Below are 18,398 nucleotides of genomic sequence, written 5' to 3' on the forward strand. Positions count from 1 at the left end.
GAGCCAATGTTATAAACAGCCTCTTGTGTAACGGGATCATTTAGTCTACTTTTTGTGTATTACTGGCTTCGCGCGCGATTGCCGTCAAAAACAGGAGCTCAGCGCAGTCCACACAAGCTGTATTTATACCGTGACTTCAAACTGCTCTCGTATGATTATTGCACGACACGGCGAGAACCAACTCTTGTCTATAGATTGGCCTTGAAACTTCGAAACTGTACCGCTACGTGGACCTATACACGCATGCTTCCAGTGACTACTGATGAGAGGGCGAGCAAACATCATGAATTACTTCTGGTGTCCAGTCCCGGAGAAGCAGCAGAGAACAAGGACGCGTTACTGGCGGCATGTACGCACCTAACCTTCACAGTCACTCCAGGATATATCATACTCGAAGGGGATCGCGAAATAATTCGATATCTAAAAGATGGCCGTAGATAATCTTATATATATATATATATATATATATATATATATATATATATATATATATATATATATATATATATATATATATATATATATATATATATATATATATATAGCGCGTCCGCGCTAATGGCGCGCACCCTGCAGCGACGTGCCGCCCTCCGACGTACTGGCAGGGCGCGCCGCTCGCTGGGTGGTCACTATGCCTAGCCTGCTTCGCATCAAAGCCGCAACGGTGCTTTGGAAGTAGTCAGAGCATATCATGATGAGCCCAATCATGTTACCAGTACATTATGAATACAATACGCTGTCAATGAATTATACTGCATTTGGTTTTCAGCGACGCCTTCGGCGACGAAGCAGGCCGGGCAAGTGCCGCCGACAGCTTCCGGTAGGGTAGGTTAAGCTTCACCGCATGACAGTGGTGTGACGTGGAAAATGAGCACGCCGGAAACGAAGACTCGTTTCTTCTTGTCCTCGTCTCTTTAGCTTGTTGCGCTGCAGGATTTCCAAGATGCCCTCTACCTCTCGTCGCGCGAATGTACGGCGTCTTCGCGTGGCTAGCAGGTGTCCAAGGCCGTACAGCCAGCGCAGCAGAAAAGTCACTTGCAGGAACCAGGCGCATCGTTCAATATATAGAATGTTCCGCTGAACGGTAGTTGGACAAAGGCTAACCGAATTATCACACTTTTTCATGCAATGTATCCGTCATCGAGGGCGCCATGGAACGAGGGCGCAATGCTCGCCACGTTGGCGCACGTAGTGCGTCGTCGACGGCTCGGTACGGGCGACGCGCAGCAAGAGAGTTCCTCAAAGAGCAGGGCGAGTGCAGCCGCGATCTACGGGACGAGTCGAGATGGCGCAAGACGACGTCATCGGACGGACAGCTCGCCCAGTGGAAGCTATAGTAGTGGTGGTAGGAGTAGTAGTCGTAATGGCACTAGTATCAGTATTAATGGGCAGTTTAGCCCCGCAGGTGAATCCCCTAGTCCAGGGCCTCATAGGTGGCGGCCGCTGTACTAGGGAACGGTACACCAGCCACTGCTGGCCAGCGCCTCTCCCGCGAGGTCGGGGTGGGGTTGGGAATGGGTGAGCTTGTACGAATGACTTTGCAATGCAAGAGCGTGTTGGAGAAGTGTGGGACGAGTTGGAAAATGTTTGTGCGCAGTTTGGGCCGCAGGACGGCTACGGGAAGGGTGAAGTGAATGGGCAGCGAGGCGTACCTCGTAGCGGAATATGAGAGAGCTCCCGGGCAGCACGCACGTGCACAAAGTGCGCCGGGACACGCAATCGCGGATGAAGGGCTGGCCAAACGACTCGCACATAGCCCGCCTGACAACAGCGGACGGTGTACTTTCTGGCGCACGAGCGCGAGACATCGTGTGAGACACCACCGAATGCCTAAGGCTGCAGCCGAAACGACCCCGAGTGCCGGCGGGGCAGGGGGTGCAGCTTTAGATTCTGTCCGGGAGCCTCTTGGGTCCCGGCGGCCTCTTCAGCGCTCAGGGTTCGATCTGCGCTTCAAGGTCTCCCAAGTTTCTCTACTGCCTATATTATGCCCCCCCCCCCTTCCCCCCCGGAGTACGGGCATTCCATTATTACGTAGTCGAGGGTCCCTCTCGCCCTACAAAGATTACACCTATCGCTCCTGGCCTCAGGGAACATGTGGTTCGCCATAACCGTGTGCGGGTACGTATAGGTTTGCAGTCCCCTCCACGCGACTGTCTGATTGCGTGTCTGGCGGGAGTACCAGTATACGATTCAATCTATAATGCTGCTTGACCTCCCCAAATTTTAGCATGCGCTCTCCCCCGAACTTTGACCGATGACCTTTAGTTGACCTTGACATTAAGTGACCGTCGGGTTGTCCTTTGACCTTAAGAACGTCCGATGGGATTATAGGGGCCACATAGCGGCTCGACGGTAGAGATCCCTAGCTAGCTCGTGGGCTCGACCCCGAACATGCATTCCATTAGCAACCCCTAGGAGCTTTACCAATATGGAGCGATGAATGAAACCTAATAACTATTTTCCATCAACCTTTCCTTGCGCAGACCACAAAACCTTCGCAAAAAAAGAAGCCACCACTTTTATTGCGGCTGTATTTCCATGGCCATGAGAAGGAGGAAAAACATTTATTACGAGCATAAATACTGGGTGGTTTCAGTAGGAGAACCCATTGGTCGCCATCAAAACCCAGCCCCTCTCAACCAAAGATTTCTGGTCGAGGGGACTGTGGCTATGAAGGGTTGCCTCCCAGCGCTCATAAGTCGTATCGGGATTGCTGTCCAAGTCTGGGTTTTCTTGACATTCCATCGCCGTGAACAAAGAACGCAGAATCCGAAACGATCGCGCCAGAAGCGCGTCAAATCGTCGCGCGCTCATGCATGACTCCTCGCATAGATAGCGCGCGTCACAGCGTTTGGTTTGGTTTATGGGAGTTTAACGTGCCAAAGCGACTCGGGCTATGAGGGACACCGTAGTGAAGGGCTCCGCAAATTTCGACCACCTGGGGCTCTTTGACGTGGCCACATCACATGAATATTATCCCTAGCACATGTACTAGGTGACTGCTAAGTGCTGTAATAATGTCAATACAGAAGAAAGAGTGGCTATGCAGTGCACCCACTTTAATATCTCGAACATGATCAAGTCACAGTGACATCAAGTGAAACCCTCCCACGAAACAATACAGCGTTTCACAAATCTAGAGAAGTCATTACAGCGACTGCACAGAAAAGCGTGTACACAGATTCCACTCCATGTCCTCATCGCGAATGTGCCAGAACCATAAGAATGCCTAGATTTTCACATCTGTCGAAGGAGCTTTCGTGTAAAAATATTAACCACTGTCTAGGGTTCTTGTTTCCGCGTCACTGTACGTGGGCACAAAGTCAAGGACAGAAAGTGTAAACAGTACTCCTTCCATCACATCTTTGGCCCGCTGGTGGCTTCTCTGGAACGGGTGCTTGCCGGTAGTGGAATTTTTCCCTCTGCGATGCTTCCTGCTTCGTATGAACTCGATGAAGTACCAGCCGGCCCCTCGGCACGGCAGTGTTGTCGCGAACTGTTCCGGGCATGAAAGGTTTGGTACAATACAGTGTCTTCGTCATCACTCTCGGATGGTGTCGACTTGATGGACTCCGTTTCTTTGTCCCAATCTGAGTATGGGGTGGAACACTCAGCCCGACAGTTGTCAGCGCCCACTGAGATGAAAATGCCATCTTTTTCGGTGAGGTTATTGCGCTTTTGGCTTTCTTCGGCGCGCGTAGCAGAGGGGGCACATTTCACACGATCACGGGACTTCGGTTCGACACTACCCATGGTTACATGGCAGGGCATAACTTGGGCACGTGGCAGTTATGACCATACATTAATGGTGTCTTACAGCCTGTGCACTTGCGTCCCTGACAATCTCTCTCAGATGACTTCTCTGTAAATACCCCACATGTGACCTCGTTGCAAATAGCGGTGGATCTTCAGGGATTTCATTGTCAGGAAGAATACTCACAGTTTAATCTTGCGTACAACACTGCTCCTAGTATTAGTTTTAGCGGACTAAATGCTAGCTGTCCTTTTATAGCTAGTAATCTGCTTCTGCCGAGGGCAGCTGCTGATTTTTTTCCTTCGCTGCTAGCGCGACGCCTTGACCTGATGCTTGCTTTCCACTGGCCGTCTCGTTGGGCTCTTGCTCACTAAAGTCTTTACAAGACGCTTGTTTTCGCCAGAGGCTCACGGCCTCTGCAATGGCCACAGACCATGCCTCGTCGTTTGGCATGGACATCTGAACGTTTCTGCAACTTCCACCATCAGTGAAATCGCTGCGTGCAGAGGTGCGCGCTCGCTTGCGTCCTAAATTATCGGCCTGCCCAACACTCTCCGCTGGCCTCGCTCTCCGAGTGTTTTGTGACGGCGCAGTGTCGCGGCTCAGCTCTCTTGACCTCAGGCAAAAGGATCTCTGAGAAATATCTGACCCACTTCGATTTTCTTGTGGGCTTCCGCCTGTGTTACCTTGACCACAGTGAAAGTCAAGCGGCCTGGCTCGGCGGTTGTTAAGCCGATGCCTGAGGTCCTCGCAGGAGGCTCGTTCTTCCGGAAACCCTGGCGCCGTAGGCGGCGGTGGCCAGCATCCAGGAACACCCGGTGATGGCGTTGGCAAACAGGGCCCCAGCCGCAGAGACCGGCCAGATGCCCTCCAAGTGTGTCCGTCACGGACAAGCGGCTCGCGGCGTTCAGAGCTCATTCTTGGAGAAGGCGTTCCCCTGGGTACCTCAATGAACGTCTGCGGCTGTCCCGAGCTGCAGAATGCGGCAGTGCCGCGGTCGAAGCTGAGGCCCGGGTTGCCGCGGCCGCTGTCGATGCCGGTGTGCGGGTGCAGCTCACCCTGCAGAAAAAAGGTGTATGCTCCTGGAAGCTGGCGACCTTCGCAGACAGATTGAACCCATATGGTGGGGTCCAGTCCAGTGTGCTCCATCTTCGGCGTCCTGAAGCTCGCGTCTGAACGAACGCCTTCTCCTGTTCTATTCGTTTTCTTTCTCTTCACCCTACCTCGGTCTTCTTCGTCTTCTAGCACCGAAATGGAAGGGGTGCACGAACAGTATTATTCCGCGCATTTTTTAAATGATATGCGCAAGACATTAGTAAGCATAGATCGTCACGAGCAGTTAGCTTTCGCCCGGTAAATAATTTATAACTGAATATCTTCTCCCATGTTTCTGCTTCGGTTAACCCCTCGAACGGCAGCTCTGCCATCAAGAGCGAGATTGAAAACAGGTGAGGCGCGGGCAAAACGAAACATGACAGCTGACTGATTCGCTTAATTACAGATAAACGCTCTTGTGTGAAGATTCTGGTTAGGGTTGCGTCACACTTCCGAGGGCCTACTGAGCACCTAACAGTCTACTGGCCGGCTATAAATCTAATATAATCGCGGTGAAAAAATTGTAATAGATTAACAGGTCTTTTATGCATACGAGCTGCTGACTAGGAGCGTGACAGTTTGCGCGATGAAATATCTGTAATAGATTAGAAAAAATTAATTTGGTGAAGTTTTTTTTCTGAACAACACCTGTCATTTTTATGTGGTTTGTGAAATATTTTAAAAAATAACGGCATTTTGCGTCCCGCACAAAACAAGCGCTTATCGCAAACTGTATTTTGCTGCTAAAAAAGTGCCCGAAAAACCAGAATTATGGAAATTTTTGCTGAATAACCCAATTTGCACCTGACTTTGAACTAAAAAAAAATACCGACCGATTTTTACCCCGAAATTCCAGAAAAAAATAAAAGTCGAAAGGAAGGGCCGTGCGGTATGTCGGACAGCGAAGCGCGGGCAGAACATGCATGCATTCCTCCAGTGCGGCAATCTAGGCGTAGCGCGGAATAGACCGCTAATTGTTACTATTTCGTTTCACTCGATGGCACGCTCCTTGGCGCTCTTCTCCTAAGTGGCGGTGGTTTTGTGATCAGTAGCGTAATTGTTCCCCGCCGAAATGAGTTGTTTGAAAAACGTTATGCAAGCACTCCGTTCCTTCAATAGTTAAGCTGGAGATTCGTCCCATTTCTGCAAATACGCTTCGTTTATTAATTTAATTAACGAGCAAGTGATCTAGTTCTCCACCTTCGCTCCAGTATGCGGGAGATGAACTGAAAGTTTAGCTGAAGTTGCGAATATTTATTTTCTCTCGCAGGTTTTTACTCCTCCTACCTTCCAGCTTTCTCTCTCTTATTTGCTTCCTTCATTTTTTTTCGTCCATGCTCGTTGCGTACGCTTATGGTTCGTGTTGCCTCTTCTTCTGGTATCTTCTTTCCCTCTCTCCTGTGGTCTTTTCTGCACGCGCCCTCTTATGTCGCCACATCTATAGTAGAGTACAAGTGAAGAAGGCAGCAACAAATACCTCTCGTAAGGCGCCGTGTAGCCAGTGGCGGACAGCGATTGTCGCGATATCGCTTAGTTTAGTTTTGTTTATTTGGGTTCAACGTCCCAAAGCGACTCAGGCTATGGGGGGCGGCGTAGTGAAGGGCTCCGGAAATTTCGGCCACCTGGGGCGTGCACTTACATCGCACAGCACACGGGCCTCTAGAATTCGCCTCCATCGAAATTCGACCGCCGCAGCCGGGATCGAACCCGCGCCTTTCCGGTCAGCAGCCGAGCGCCATAACCCCTAGGCCACCGTGGCGGACTCGTCGCGACGTCGCTGTTAATCCTATTTCACGGAGGCACTTGCCAGTCAACCGCGACGTCATGAGAACCTTTCGACGCCATTAGGCTTCCTTTGAAGGGTATTTGCCGCTTCCCTCTAGACTTGCACCCCTTCCAGGCCTTCATTTCTGCCCGTTGACCGCCTGCATCCCACTCCATCACCCCCAACTCACCTCTGGTTCGCTTCGAGCATACTTCCCATCGCGGCCGCCTGAGCGTCGCTAGTGTTTGGCCTCATTAGTTATCAATAATAAGACGTTTTCTCAATGGCAAACCGCTCACCACGGGCGCTGGGAGCAAAACTGCAGGTTGGTCGGCCCTTGTGCAGTTCACCTTCACGTTTATTTTGTTTTTGTGAATCCCTACATTTCGCGCACGGGGAATAAACGTAAAATTTCTTACCAGCGCTCCTTTTTTTGTCCTTTGCTCGTCCGCGCCCTTGCACTGTTTTTCAGCTAGCTCGCCTGAGTGTTCTTTCACGCGCACGCACGGAAGCTAGCGGGAACAAGCGAGCAGCGCGCGCTGCCTCCGCGCCTATATATAGAACTGCCGGGGTGGAGCTATTTGGCACGTGACCGAATGTTATCACGTGACCGAGATGCCACGCCTACGCAGACGTGATTACACCACCAGTCACCGTGGTTATCACGTGACTAGAACCGAACGATTTCCAAAAAATGAACCCCTTTCCCAGTGGCAGCCAAATTGCAAACCTATAACTCGGCTGTACATTTTTACCCCTTTCAGTCAGGATTACACGATTAACAATGCCTTCGCAGCTTCGTAGTTACCTACGCTTTACGATTCTTGTCAGAATTTCCCTAAAAGGACCATGATAACAGCTTCATTTCTTTCTTTCTGCTTAGTGGTTGGCGTAATTTTCTGAATTTTTGGAACATTTATGATTTCCTTCACAAAAAGACAATACACACCAATTAAAAGACACGGTGTATCCGCTAGAACTTGAAAACGAGATGCATGATATCAGGTTTAAAGTTAAAGCCTAGTTTTCGGAAGAGCTAAATTTCGTCGCATTCGCAGTACATTGTTTCTGGAGCTAACACTGCAACATTTTTTTTCCTGTACAATTATACAGTCAAACCTCGCTATAATAAATAGGTTTATATTGAACTGACCCATATAACGAATGAATAGGTATTTCTGAATAAGATCTCCCAATAAAAGAGATACAGTCGAGCCCGGATATATAGAACCGGATATTTCGAATTATTGGATATATCGAACACATATTATTCCCTTGAAAATCCTGCGAAAAAAGCATACGCAAGTCGGGCAGTATATCGAACTGAAATTTCGCTGGTCATTCGACATATCGAACCGCGCCTTGCAGATGGCGCTCGTCTGCGTCACTTTTCCCGCGCAGGCGGGTCAGCTGTGCGGTCTTGGGCACCTGCTGGAAGCGCTAGCGCTGTGGAATGAGTGACACGGTGAACGTGGGTTGTGCTCGTGGGTGGCCTTCGGTCTCTTGTACTCATCTCCCGCGCCACATCGCTGTCATTGGTGAAGCCAACTTAATTATAGCCAACCCGCTGCGGAATGTGCCGCGGAAGCCAGCTCTTCCGTAATTTTAACGAGCGATTATTCATTTCATAGTGTACTAGCAACAGGATGAGACGTCTTATGACAGGCAGTGGCTGTAGTTCCAAAGCACCATCCGCTGCGGGTCCGATGCGAATCAGGGTAGGCATACCTAGCAAGCGGTGCACTAACAGCATGCCAGCGGGCGGCACGTCACTTCAAGATGCGCGTCACTAGCGTGGCTGCAATGTAGGTTACGATAAGCTTATCTGCTGCCATTTTATTACATCGAATTATTGATACATCGAACTATTTTGCGATCCCCATCGAGTTCGATATACCGGGGTTCGACTACACTGAACCCACAACTAACCCCGCTGGCTATTTTGCGCCAACAATGCGGATTTGTAACGGTGCGCAACAGTTGCGTATCCGTTTGTCGTGACCAGCACCGCACACCGCATGAAACTTGCGGAAGACTTTCCCCCGCGGGGCTTTGACGGAGGGTTTCTCCGGATAGTTCGTGGGCATCGGCTTCGGCGCGAAAACGTTTCAACACCAGCCCGCCGTGGCCGAAACGCGTGTATATATATATATATATATATATATATATATATATATATATATATATATATATATATATATATATATATATATATATATATATATATATATATATATATATATATATATATATATATATATATATGAAGGGAGGCAACAGTTGTTTTTTTCTGCTGCTTTATAAGTAATTTTCTTTAAGCAATTTATTAATCTAAGAATTATTATCCTATTGATAAGCATAACACATTAAAAAAAAAATTATCGTTCCCCTATGCACCTTGGTTTCGGTGACTGTTGGCTCCCTTCATAAATTTGTCAAACGGGCCCCTCATTTCCTTTAACTTGTCTGCTGATAGCTTAACGAGGGTCTCGGTTCTGGCAGTCTTAATGCCAAAGGTAGGATAAGAGGGCTCTCGCACAGTTTCCGCCCTCGCCGTTAGATGACGTTCTACGTCACGCTCGCGGTATTACAGGACGTGCTACGTCCGCCGCTATGGTCGAGGGTGGCGCTGGTGAACACTCTCAAGGCTCGCTTACACCCGGTAAACATAAATACCCACGAGAGCAGCAGATTGGACAGCCGTCGCCGTAGCTCAGTTGGTAAGAGCACCGGACGCGATATTCGGAGGTCGTGGGTTCGGATCCCACCGGCGGCATGGTTGTTTTTTCTGCTGCTTTATAAGTAATTTTCTTTAAGCAATTTATTAATCTAAGAATTATTATCCTACTGATAAGCATAACACATTAAAAAAAAATTATTGTTCCCCTATGCACCTTGGTTTCGGTGACTGTTGGCTCCCTTCATAAATTTGTCAAACGGGCCCCTCATTTCCTTTAACTTGTCTGCTGATAGCTTAACGAGGGTCTCGGTTCTGGCAGTCTTAATGCCAAAGGTAGCATAAGAGGGCTCTCGCACAGTTTCCGCCCTCGCCGTTAGATGACGTTCTACGTCACGCTCGCGGTATTACAGGACGTGCTACGTCCGCCGCTATGGTCGAGGGTGGCGCTGGTGAACACTCTCAAGGCTCGCTTACACCCGGTAAACATAAATACCCACGAGAGCAGCAGATTGGACAGCCGTCGCCGTAGCTCAGTTGGTAAGAGCACCGGACGCGATATTCGGAGGTCGTGGGTTCGGATCCCACCGGCGGCATGGCTGTTTTTTCTGCTGCTTTATAAGTAATTTTCTTTAAGCAATTTATAAATCTAAGAATTATTATCCTACTGATAAGCATAACACATTAAAAAAAAATTATCGTTCCCCTATGCACCTTGGTTTCGGTGACTGTTGGCTCCCTTCATATATATATATATATATATATATATATATATATATATATATATATATATATATATATATATATATATATATATATATATATATATATATATATATCTTCTGCCTGCTGTGCAATGCTCCGCCTCGAGAGTTGCTGAGGTCACTGCAGTTCCCCTGTTCTCCAACCTCCTCGGTGCACATAGTCCGCTGTGAACGCTCTGCGCTTCTCAGGAGCCGTGTGCAGTAGTTTGGGTTTTCGCAGCGAGGGCGCATGTTTTGATGCTCAAAGCAGTTGCATCGGGGACGAAAAAGTGTCCTTCGACGTAGCTTTGAGCACGTTTCTACATACCTCGGTAACAAGGAAGCAAGCACATACGCCGCCACTTGTGGTGTGAATGGAACTGGAAAGAAGTTGAGATTTCGACCACGTGTGGATCTTTAACGTGCTCTGACGTCGCACAGCACACGGGCGCCATTTTGCATTTCGCCTCTATCAAAACACGGCCGCCGTGTGGCTGGCTTTGAACCCGGGTACTCGACTCAGCAGCCGAACACCTTATCCACTGAGCCAGGACTTAAATTCTGCTATTCAAATGTGCCCCAAGAGGGCAGCAGTAAAAGTTCATCGCGTAATGAAATGAATTTTAATAACTTTTAATAACGCCCTCTCGGGGCACTGTTTAACGAGTGTTTCTATTTCCCAGTCGCTGCCGGACTATCCAGCTCAACTGTAGGAAGCCAGCTCAGCCTGCTTTTCTTTAATGCGTTAGCATTAAAACAGTGCTTCGAACAAAAGCCAGTCTGTTGCCTTGTGTACGGCGTCGTTGAAAGAGGATAGGAGGTGGCGCTGCAATGCAGCCCCGCAAGTTGTCGGTCAGCCCACGTGGCTCTTCCGTGGCGTAAGGCGCTGGGCCGCGGATGGACGTCTCGCGCGTTCCAAGAGTCGCGTTGTGTTTTGTGCGCTGTAATTGATTGATTGATTGAGCAACTTTTATTTCCATCATAAAAGTCGTTTATCCCCGCCCCCGGCACGCAGGCCTGGAAGGCGGGGAGCTGCGCGTCCGCGGTTAGAAGCTGGCCGGCAGTCCTTGACTGGTAGCGGCATCTTCCGCCAGATGGATGGTGGTGCGCTGGAGCTAGTGGCCCGGGCTTCTTAGCAGGGTCTCCCAGGCGTCTCTACTATCAATATTTTTGCCCGCCCCGGGAGAATTTGGGCACGCTCAAATAATGTGGTCGAGGGTCCCTCTCGCCCCACAGTGTGTGCGTCTACCATGCGACCTCAGCTATGGGTATACGTGGTACCTAATGCTAATGCCTTACGGTTGCTTGAATCCTATTGATTGCACTTCATTCTTTTTTAATTTGGTTGAATTAAAATGAAGCATGGGATATATTCCCGTAATGTAGCAGGGGGCAAGTGGGGGGAGTGTCAGTAGAGGGAAAGGGAGAGAGGACCTACATGCACATTAGCCCAGGGCACCCATTTTTCTTAATCCGACCCGGCAATAAGCTTGAGAGCAACTTTCTGTAGTATCCAGTGTCCCTGTTTTGTGCTAGAAAGGCGCGCCATTTGCCGGTTAAGATTTTGTATGTCTCCCAGGGGCAAGGACAGCCCCGTAGAGCATAGGCGCTCGTTGGACGTATGTACGGGAACGTTAAGGGCGGTCTTGTACAACGTGTGAGGCGCAACCTCATTCTGATGTTTTTGATGACAGTCTAGAGTGAGATATGGCACTGTACATAAAATTTTGCTTTGGGCTAACTGCCTGACGTGGACTAACTGCCTGACTTGACCCTCGCGTAGCCCGGCGTGCTTACTGACAATGCGGCGGGCTAGATGTGTAAGCTCATGGCAAACTTTAACGGTTGTAGTAACACTGGCGTGATTAGATGACTCATGAAGTCCATGAATCAGCAGGACAATACGCCCATGTGAGAGTGATGAGATGGTTGTGTTGGCGTTGATATCGTGTTGCATAATTCGGATTTGTCAGGTGCGGGAGAGAAGCGTATAGTGTGTCAAGATAACTTGTGACTGAATCGCTCTTGCTGCAAGGTGTCCTCCACTGTCCCAGGAGACCCAGAGGTGCACCAGAGAGTAAGGTCGTCTATGCGTGCTTGAGGTTTGGGATGCCAGAATACGATATTGGGGAGCTGTTCCGCGGTTAAAAAGAGCGGGTGATATAATTTCACTCTGTGGCGTACCGCCCGTGAGGGGAAAAAGGATCGGAGACAGAATCGGGGAGGCGGAACCTGGCCGTGCGGTCGCGCCGGTATAGTGGCAAGGATGTTTAGGAGAGGATCATGGGCAAGGCTGTCGGACGCCTTACGCACATCAAGGGCAACTGTGACTTGAATCTGGGAAGAGGGTCAGAATCATGTGTCAGGAGGAAGGTCCCGGGTGGACACACCCTTCAGTAAGCCAATTTGTTGACGGGGAAAGAAATCCGTGGATTCAAGATGAGCCGCAAGCCGATTGAGAGCCATCCGAACTTCCATGGTCTTTCCCAGGCATGATGTTAAAGAGATAGGGCGGAGATTTTGAAGGGCAGGTTTTTCGCCTGGCTTTGGTAACAGGGTCATAAGGGACCCTTTCCAAGATGTCGGGAGGATGCCTTCTCGAAGTTTATACTTTTCAGAAAGTTTTCTCTGTCCTGGTCGTTGAGGTTTGGAATGAATGAGTAGGTAATCTGGCCCTCACCTGGGGCTGACTTCCGCTTTAGTTGTTCTAGTGCCCACTCGAGGTCACAGAGGCTAAACGGCTCATCTAGTTCTGCCCTGGAAGGGCCCATGAAGAGAGGATACATACTAGGCAGGGGAGGAGGAATGTAAGTATCGCGGAGCTGGGTCGTTAAGGCGTCCGCACTTAGCAGGGAATGGTGCTTTTCCATAGTAGGAACAGTAGCCTAGACGATATTCCTATCCCATTGTCTCCCGCATTACGCCGGCTGGCGTAAACGCTGTCCCATTCTGTCAAATGTGTGGGTAAAGATTTGCGGATGTTATCAGGGGAGGAGGGGCTGGACTGGGCGGGGATCTAATTTCAAGGGCTGGATTGTGGCGAGGGCTCCTTGTCACGGGTATGGTGTCTAGAGCGGGAGGTGTGTGCATCGGCTTGGCTGTGCCATGCGCAGCTAGTGGGGTGACACTTCCATGGAAACAACGAAGCCGGAAAAGCGCTGGCGACAGCAGCGGCACCTGTTTCTTTGGCGTAAAACTCTCGGACTGCTAAAATAATATTTCCCCTACCGCGAAGCTTTAGTGAACTTCCTATACGTTTTATCTACTGCAGTATACATTCGTTTAAAAATCAAATGTTGACATTGCAGGTTACGTGCGTCGAGAAAGTTAAATTATCGGATGCGCCCAGGCACGTAGCCAGTAATTTTTTTTCGGACGGGCTCAAGGTAATAGATACTTTTGGAATAGGGGGTCCTATCGCTTAAGGGGAATAGCGATGCGCCAGTGCGCATGCGCAGAACAATAACGGCTCTCGGATTATTGTCCGCCGCATGAGCACTGCCTTAAACGATGGGTTTCCCTTATTCTAAAAGTCCCCAATCTCCTGTATCAAATGAGCAGTGGTTACGTTAGACGGTACATGTCCGACGAGAATACTGCTAAAAGAGGGGGTTGGGGCTCCTCTTGGATGCGTGCCTGTGATGAGCATATATGTGTCAAGACAAAGGAATGAACCGTAGTTTTGCAAGAAACGCTGAAATTTTCTTGAAAAAAAAAAACGCATATCACAAGCGGTGGACAACGTCGCTCTTGCGATTTCACGCAATCGCGAGTTTGGATCCGCACAGCACGAAAAAGAAATTTCACTTATTTTTCATTTTTTTTGCAAACTTTTCAGTTGGAAGCGTGCAGAAACTTTTTTTTTTTAATTCCAAGGAGGGACTTTCCACTGGACAAGAAGGCGTAAGGACCTAAGAGGCTCAAATATTTCCCCAGTAATCATCAGTCCTACATATTAACGTCAGAGAACATTCGTTCTTCTAGACGGGGAAGTTTTTTGTTTGCTTGCTTTTATTACCTGGTAATTTTAGAGCAACGATAAAGTATTACATTATTACGTTAAGCATAAAATGCTTAACGCAGACTATATTTCGTTCAGTTATCATAACTGAATACTGTCCATTAAGGTTACGATTACGACTACCAAGTTAGTGGATGCGGTTGAATTTTTGTCGACACAATGACAGAATTTTGGAAAACAATTGGGAAGCTTTCCGTAGCTTGTTAGTCCCGTTTTTATTACGTTCAACATTTCTGTAAGTCCCCTACTTATCAGGTGATCGCTTTGTACATTTTATATGTCCGTTTTATTAATATCGGTGATCCTGCTTCCGGCTTTGTTTGCACGTTAAACTATGCATCTGAGTTAGCTGGGGATCAGACTCGAAATGCATTTTTTTTCTTGGCTCTTATCAAGAAACTGGTGACGAGGAGACAAACACAACGTACGCTAAACGTCGCTATGATTTTTACTTCGTGAAAGGCGGGTATACATACAGAGATCCCTTCACACAAGCCCACGCAGGCACAACATGAAAAATTTGGCGGCCGATCATACGATGCGATGCGGCAGATCCGCGTTAGCAAACATTTCCATTTGACACTTTCGCTTTCACAATGGTCACCTCCCATTGCATCTTTGAATTTGATTTCGTCGTCGCTTCTTCGATCCTGCGCTCGGTGGAGGCTGGTACGTGAGAGAGGCATTTTTTACAAGTGGGTGCCCTCCCCACACGTACACAGTGGCTTATTGGCCCAAAGAGGACTATATACTGCTAGCGCAGTGACATATATAGCAAAAGAAAATCACACTGAAGCATTTTCCGCCAGAGTCGGCGGAAAAATGCAGCGGCTTAGCTCGGCTATGCCAGGATATACGTAGCGAAAACTAATGCATAGCTTGGTTAGCCTTGGTTAATCTTGATTACCAGTCCAGGTTAGTCTGGTTGTCCGGCTAGTTGTCACGTGACCAGTCACGTGGTTGGTAACGTGGTGCGGTGCGAGCACGGCGAAACTGCCAGTTCGTAGGGCAATGTAGCTTCCGCTACAAAAAGTAGTATCGCTGGCAAGACTGCGCCCTAGGAAGGAATGAACCTGCTCGGAGGGACACGATACAAGCGAAACTAAGTGGCCTGCACCACGAATGTGATAGTATTTGATATATGAAGTGTACGCTGTGTCTGTCCTCTCATCCCTGGTCGTGTTAGAAATATATATATATATATATATATATATATATATATATATATATATATATATATATATATATATATATATATATATATATATATAGGACCTGCTGCTGTTTATTTCCGGCACGTAGTTGCAATATGTAGAACAAACTGAATTCAGTTTTAATTTTGATTTCAACTCGCGTCATGACTTCCCGGTCAGCACTGGCGGAGACGTTGGTGCAAGGCGGCGGCTGCACACGTGTGCCTCTGCCCGATGGGCCCGACCTGCCTATGCTGTCGACTCGCCTGGCCTGCTCTACGTCGTGCCCATAGGAGCTGGGCCAGATTCAGTGAACATCTGCACGATACCTCCTTTGCGGGACGTCATGGTAGCGTCCCCAATGCAAGACGCGACCACATCTCCCCTTGATGTCCGCTCCAGACGCTGTTAATTCTAGCCTCATTACCGTACTGGCGCCAATCAAGGCACCTCACCACCGCCGCGGTCCGTTTTATCCCAATATTTCATAGCTACCGCCATATTCGACCCGGCAGCAGCACTATGAAAAATCTAAGCGGCGGCTGCTACGCTAAACCTCGCCAGCTGCGACGGCTGCCCTGTTCACGCCACGTTGAGAGCCGCTGCGCCCGATCTTCTATAGTAGACAAAGACCTCGTCGCCGAGCCTGACTTCACTGCAGATTCGACGGACAGCTGGATTATCCCATACCGTACCGGCACGAAGCCACGCAATGCACCGTGCTCAATGCATGCACTTCACATGATAGGCATACAGTTCCCTACCGGCAGCTTCGCTCGTACAATTCTATACAGGCTTCCTACTGCCATCTCTGCCGCTGCCAAACTCCCAGACAGCGCAAATTCCGACGCTTCGCTCCACCTGTGATCTATACAGAGTCCTGCCATACTTAAGACACGTTCGCATCTCCATGCCTTGCGACCAAATTCGAACCTCCACGGCCACAAGCTTGGTGATCTGTCCGTGACGTCGAAGGAGCGGCCTCTCCTCGGACGCCTTAATACGGGATCTAAAAGTCATATCACGCCGACATCATTATACCTTCATCGGCTCCGTCGTCCCCAGCACCGTAAAAACCTGGCATGTAGCATAAAGATGCCGCCCCCACCACCACAAGGCGAACATAATTATAAGTACAAGCGCCTAAATTTTGGTCACCGCACTTTCCAAAGCTTTGAGTAGTACATCTATCTGTTCCACTCAGCTCATCCTCCAAGTGAATCCCATCCGAGCCCCGCCTGGTGGGTCTGCGTCGACAAGACCAAAGCAGGATGAAGACGGTGTACGAACAGCGCCTATACAGCACCGTCGAGCAACTACACAGAGCACAGAAACATCACTTCCGGCCTCGGCTCGCCTCATCATTCGCCGCGGCCGTCGACCCTTCCGGCCTGGACAACATAAGGCCGGCTAACCGAGCCATCCCTACCACTCCCGCCCATAGAGTTTCTTACTATTAACTAGAGGGAAAGCTGGCGCCCCGCCTATTGGAGTTTGCATGGAGCTTCCTCGAGACCACCTGTACCACCATGGGCGCTCTAGGCATCATGGGGCGGAGAGCTACCGACTGCACAACTACAAATTTTGGCCAAAAAATAATGAAAAAACAAACGTTGTTCGATAGTCAAGAATGTCCTAATGTTCAATATCTTGTCTATAAATTGCAACAAACGAGCAGAAAAGAACGTAAATGCAAAGTTTGCCCAAAATCAGCGATGGCTTGCTCTCTTATTGGCCAAGCATTGCAGACTACAAAAGCCAATATTTCGTGCTTAACAGGCGCACTTTTAAAAAGAATTATGTTCTTGAAAAAAATGTTGTCCCTTCAACATCTCAAAAAGTTTTTCCACAGCATTTCGGAAAACAAAAACCTTTTATTGGCGTCGTGTGCTGTTGCGTTCTCGCTACTATGGCTTTTGCGCACTACTTTTATGCCGAAGTCGTCAGGAACACAGCGTGGCTTTACGGAATGGGACATCTCTGTAAAGCCACACTGTGTTCCTGAAAAAAAAAACCTACTGTCCTGCACCAAGTAGCTCATCGCCCCATGATGCTTTGCGCGCCCATGGAGGTACAGGTGCAGTGCCGCCAGCTTTCCCTCTAGTTAATAGTAAGAAACTCTATGCTCCCGCCAGTCTGATGCCCACAAGCCTATAGACCTCCTGCATGTTTGCAAACAAACGAGGTGGCGCTGCAGTCGCTAGCGGGCTCGTGGTAGGCAAAAGGCCAGGGAGTGGCGTCGCGGAGAGGTGCTTAGCACGGGTTTTCAAGGCTTGTAGGCGCTTTTTCAGTTTCTGCGAATCACAGCAATGGTTTATGTTTTCAACTTAGTAATTTCTTGAATTACACGAGCTCGCGTTGGCCACGTGCGGTGTATTCAGAGAAATAGTCCACCACTGTGTATTGTACGTGGTTTGTAGTAAACAGAACGCGTTTCTGGCGTTGATTTCTATGCTAGGCATTGAAAAAATAGGTAGTTTTTGACACTGCTCTAGCCAGAATGATTTTACTTCGGGACAGCAGTGAGAGGATGTGCTGGCGACCTTTCGGCGGAGCAGACGTGCGCTCACCGTCTGCTGACATACGTAGGTGTCGCGCTGTGCGAAAAGTGGGGACAGCGTCGTGTCCCCATTCTCCTCTGTCTCGCTTAAGCGCTGTTTTTATCCGCAGGATCACGCACCAGCCAGGCCGTCTTCTCTCTCCCCTTGTTAAACTGGTCGATTTGGTGAAAATTTTTGATTTCGGGAATTATTTTCTTTCTTAGCCCTGGTGTGTTCTGTTTCCTGACGAAAAATTATAGCAAAATATTCAGTAGAAATTTATAAATTACGCTTTCTAGATGCGTGGTCGTCGAAAATTGTGAGGTAATTTTTTTGATTTCTTTGAAGCTTCCTTTGAGTTCAGTACGGCATTTCTTTGACCAAAGCGCAAGTAGGAGGCCAAAAACGAGGGAATAAACGTTAAGGTTCGTTTTCTGACCTTTCACATTTTCTGCGATTGGCATCACTCACACCTTCGGAATTTCGTAACGCATGAAAATAGAATGATTCCATTTGTCGCAAACGATTCCTGAGACTTTGAGGAGTGTAATTTATCTCTCGATATTTTTTCCTACACGTGCAGTATTATGTTCGTTATTTTTGTAAGAAA

The 18,398-nt window shown here is 48.7% G+C and overlaps 1 protein-coding gene across 11 annotated transcripts in view; it reads right to left on the reverse strand.

The window, feature by feature from the left end:
* Nucleotides 1–18,398, reverse strand: part of LOC144115527 (uncharacterized) — a 339,252-nt gene that overhangs the window by 78,009 nt on the left and 242,845 nt on the right. The window contains exon 4 of one of the 11 annotated variants that reach the window (XM_077649936.1): nt 3,116–4,813. The exons of the other annotated variants lie outside the window; for them this stretch is intronic. Coding sequence (XP_077506062.1) covers nt 4,013–4,813 — 801 coding nt within the window. The 3' untranslated portion in view covers nt 3,116–4,012. Of the gene's footprint in view, nt 1–3,115; nt 4,814–18,398 lie in introns of those variants that run through there. 11 annotated transcript variants of the gene reach the window in all.

Source organism: Amblyomma americanum, chromosome 1 (genome assembly GCF_052857255.1).
Source record: "Amblyomma americanum isolate KBUSLIRL-KWMA chromosome 1, ASM5285725v1, whole genome shotgun sequence".
In the NCBI taxonomy this organism is placed as follows: domain Eukaryota; kingdom Metazoa; phylum Arthropoda; class Arachnida; order Ixodida; family Ixodidae; genus Amblyomma; species Amblyomma americanum.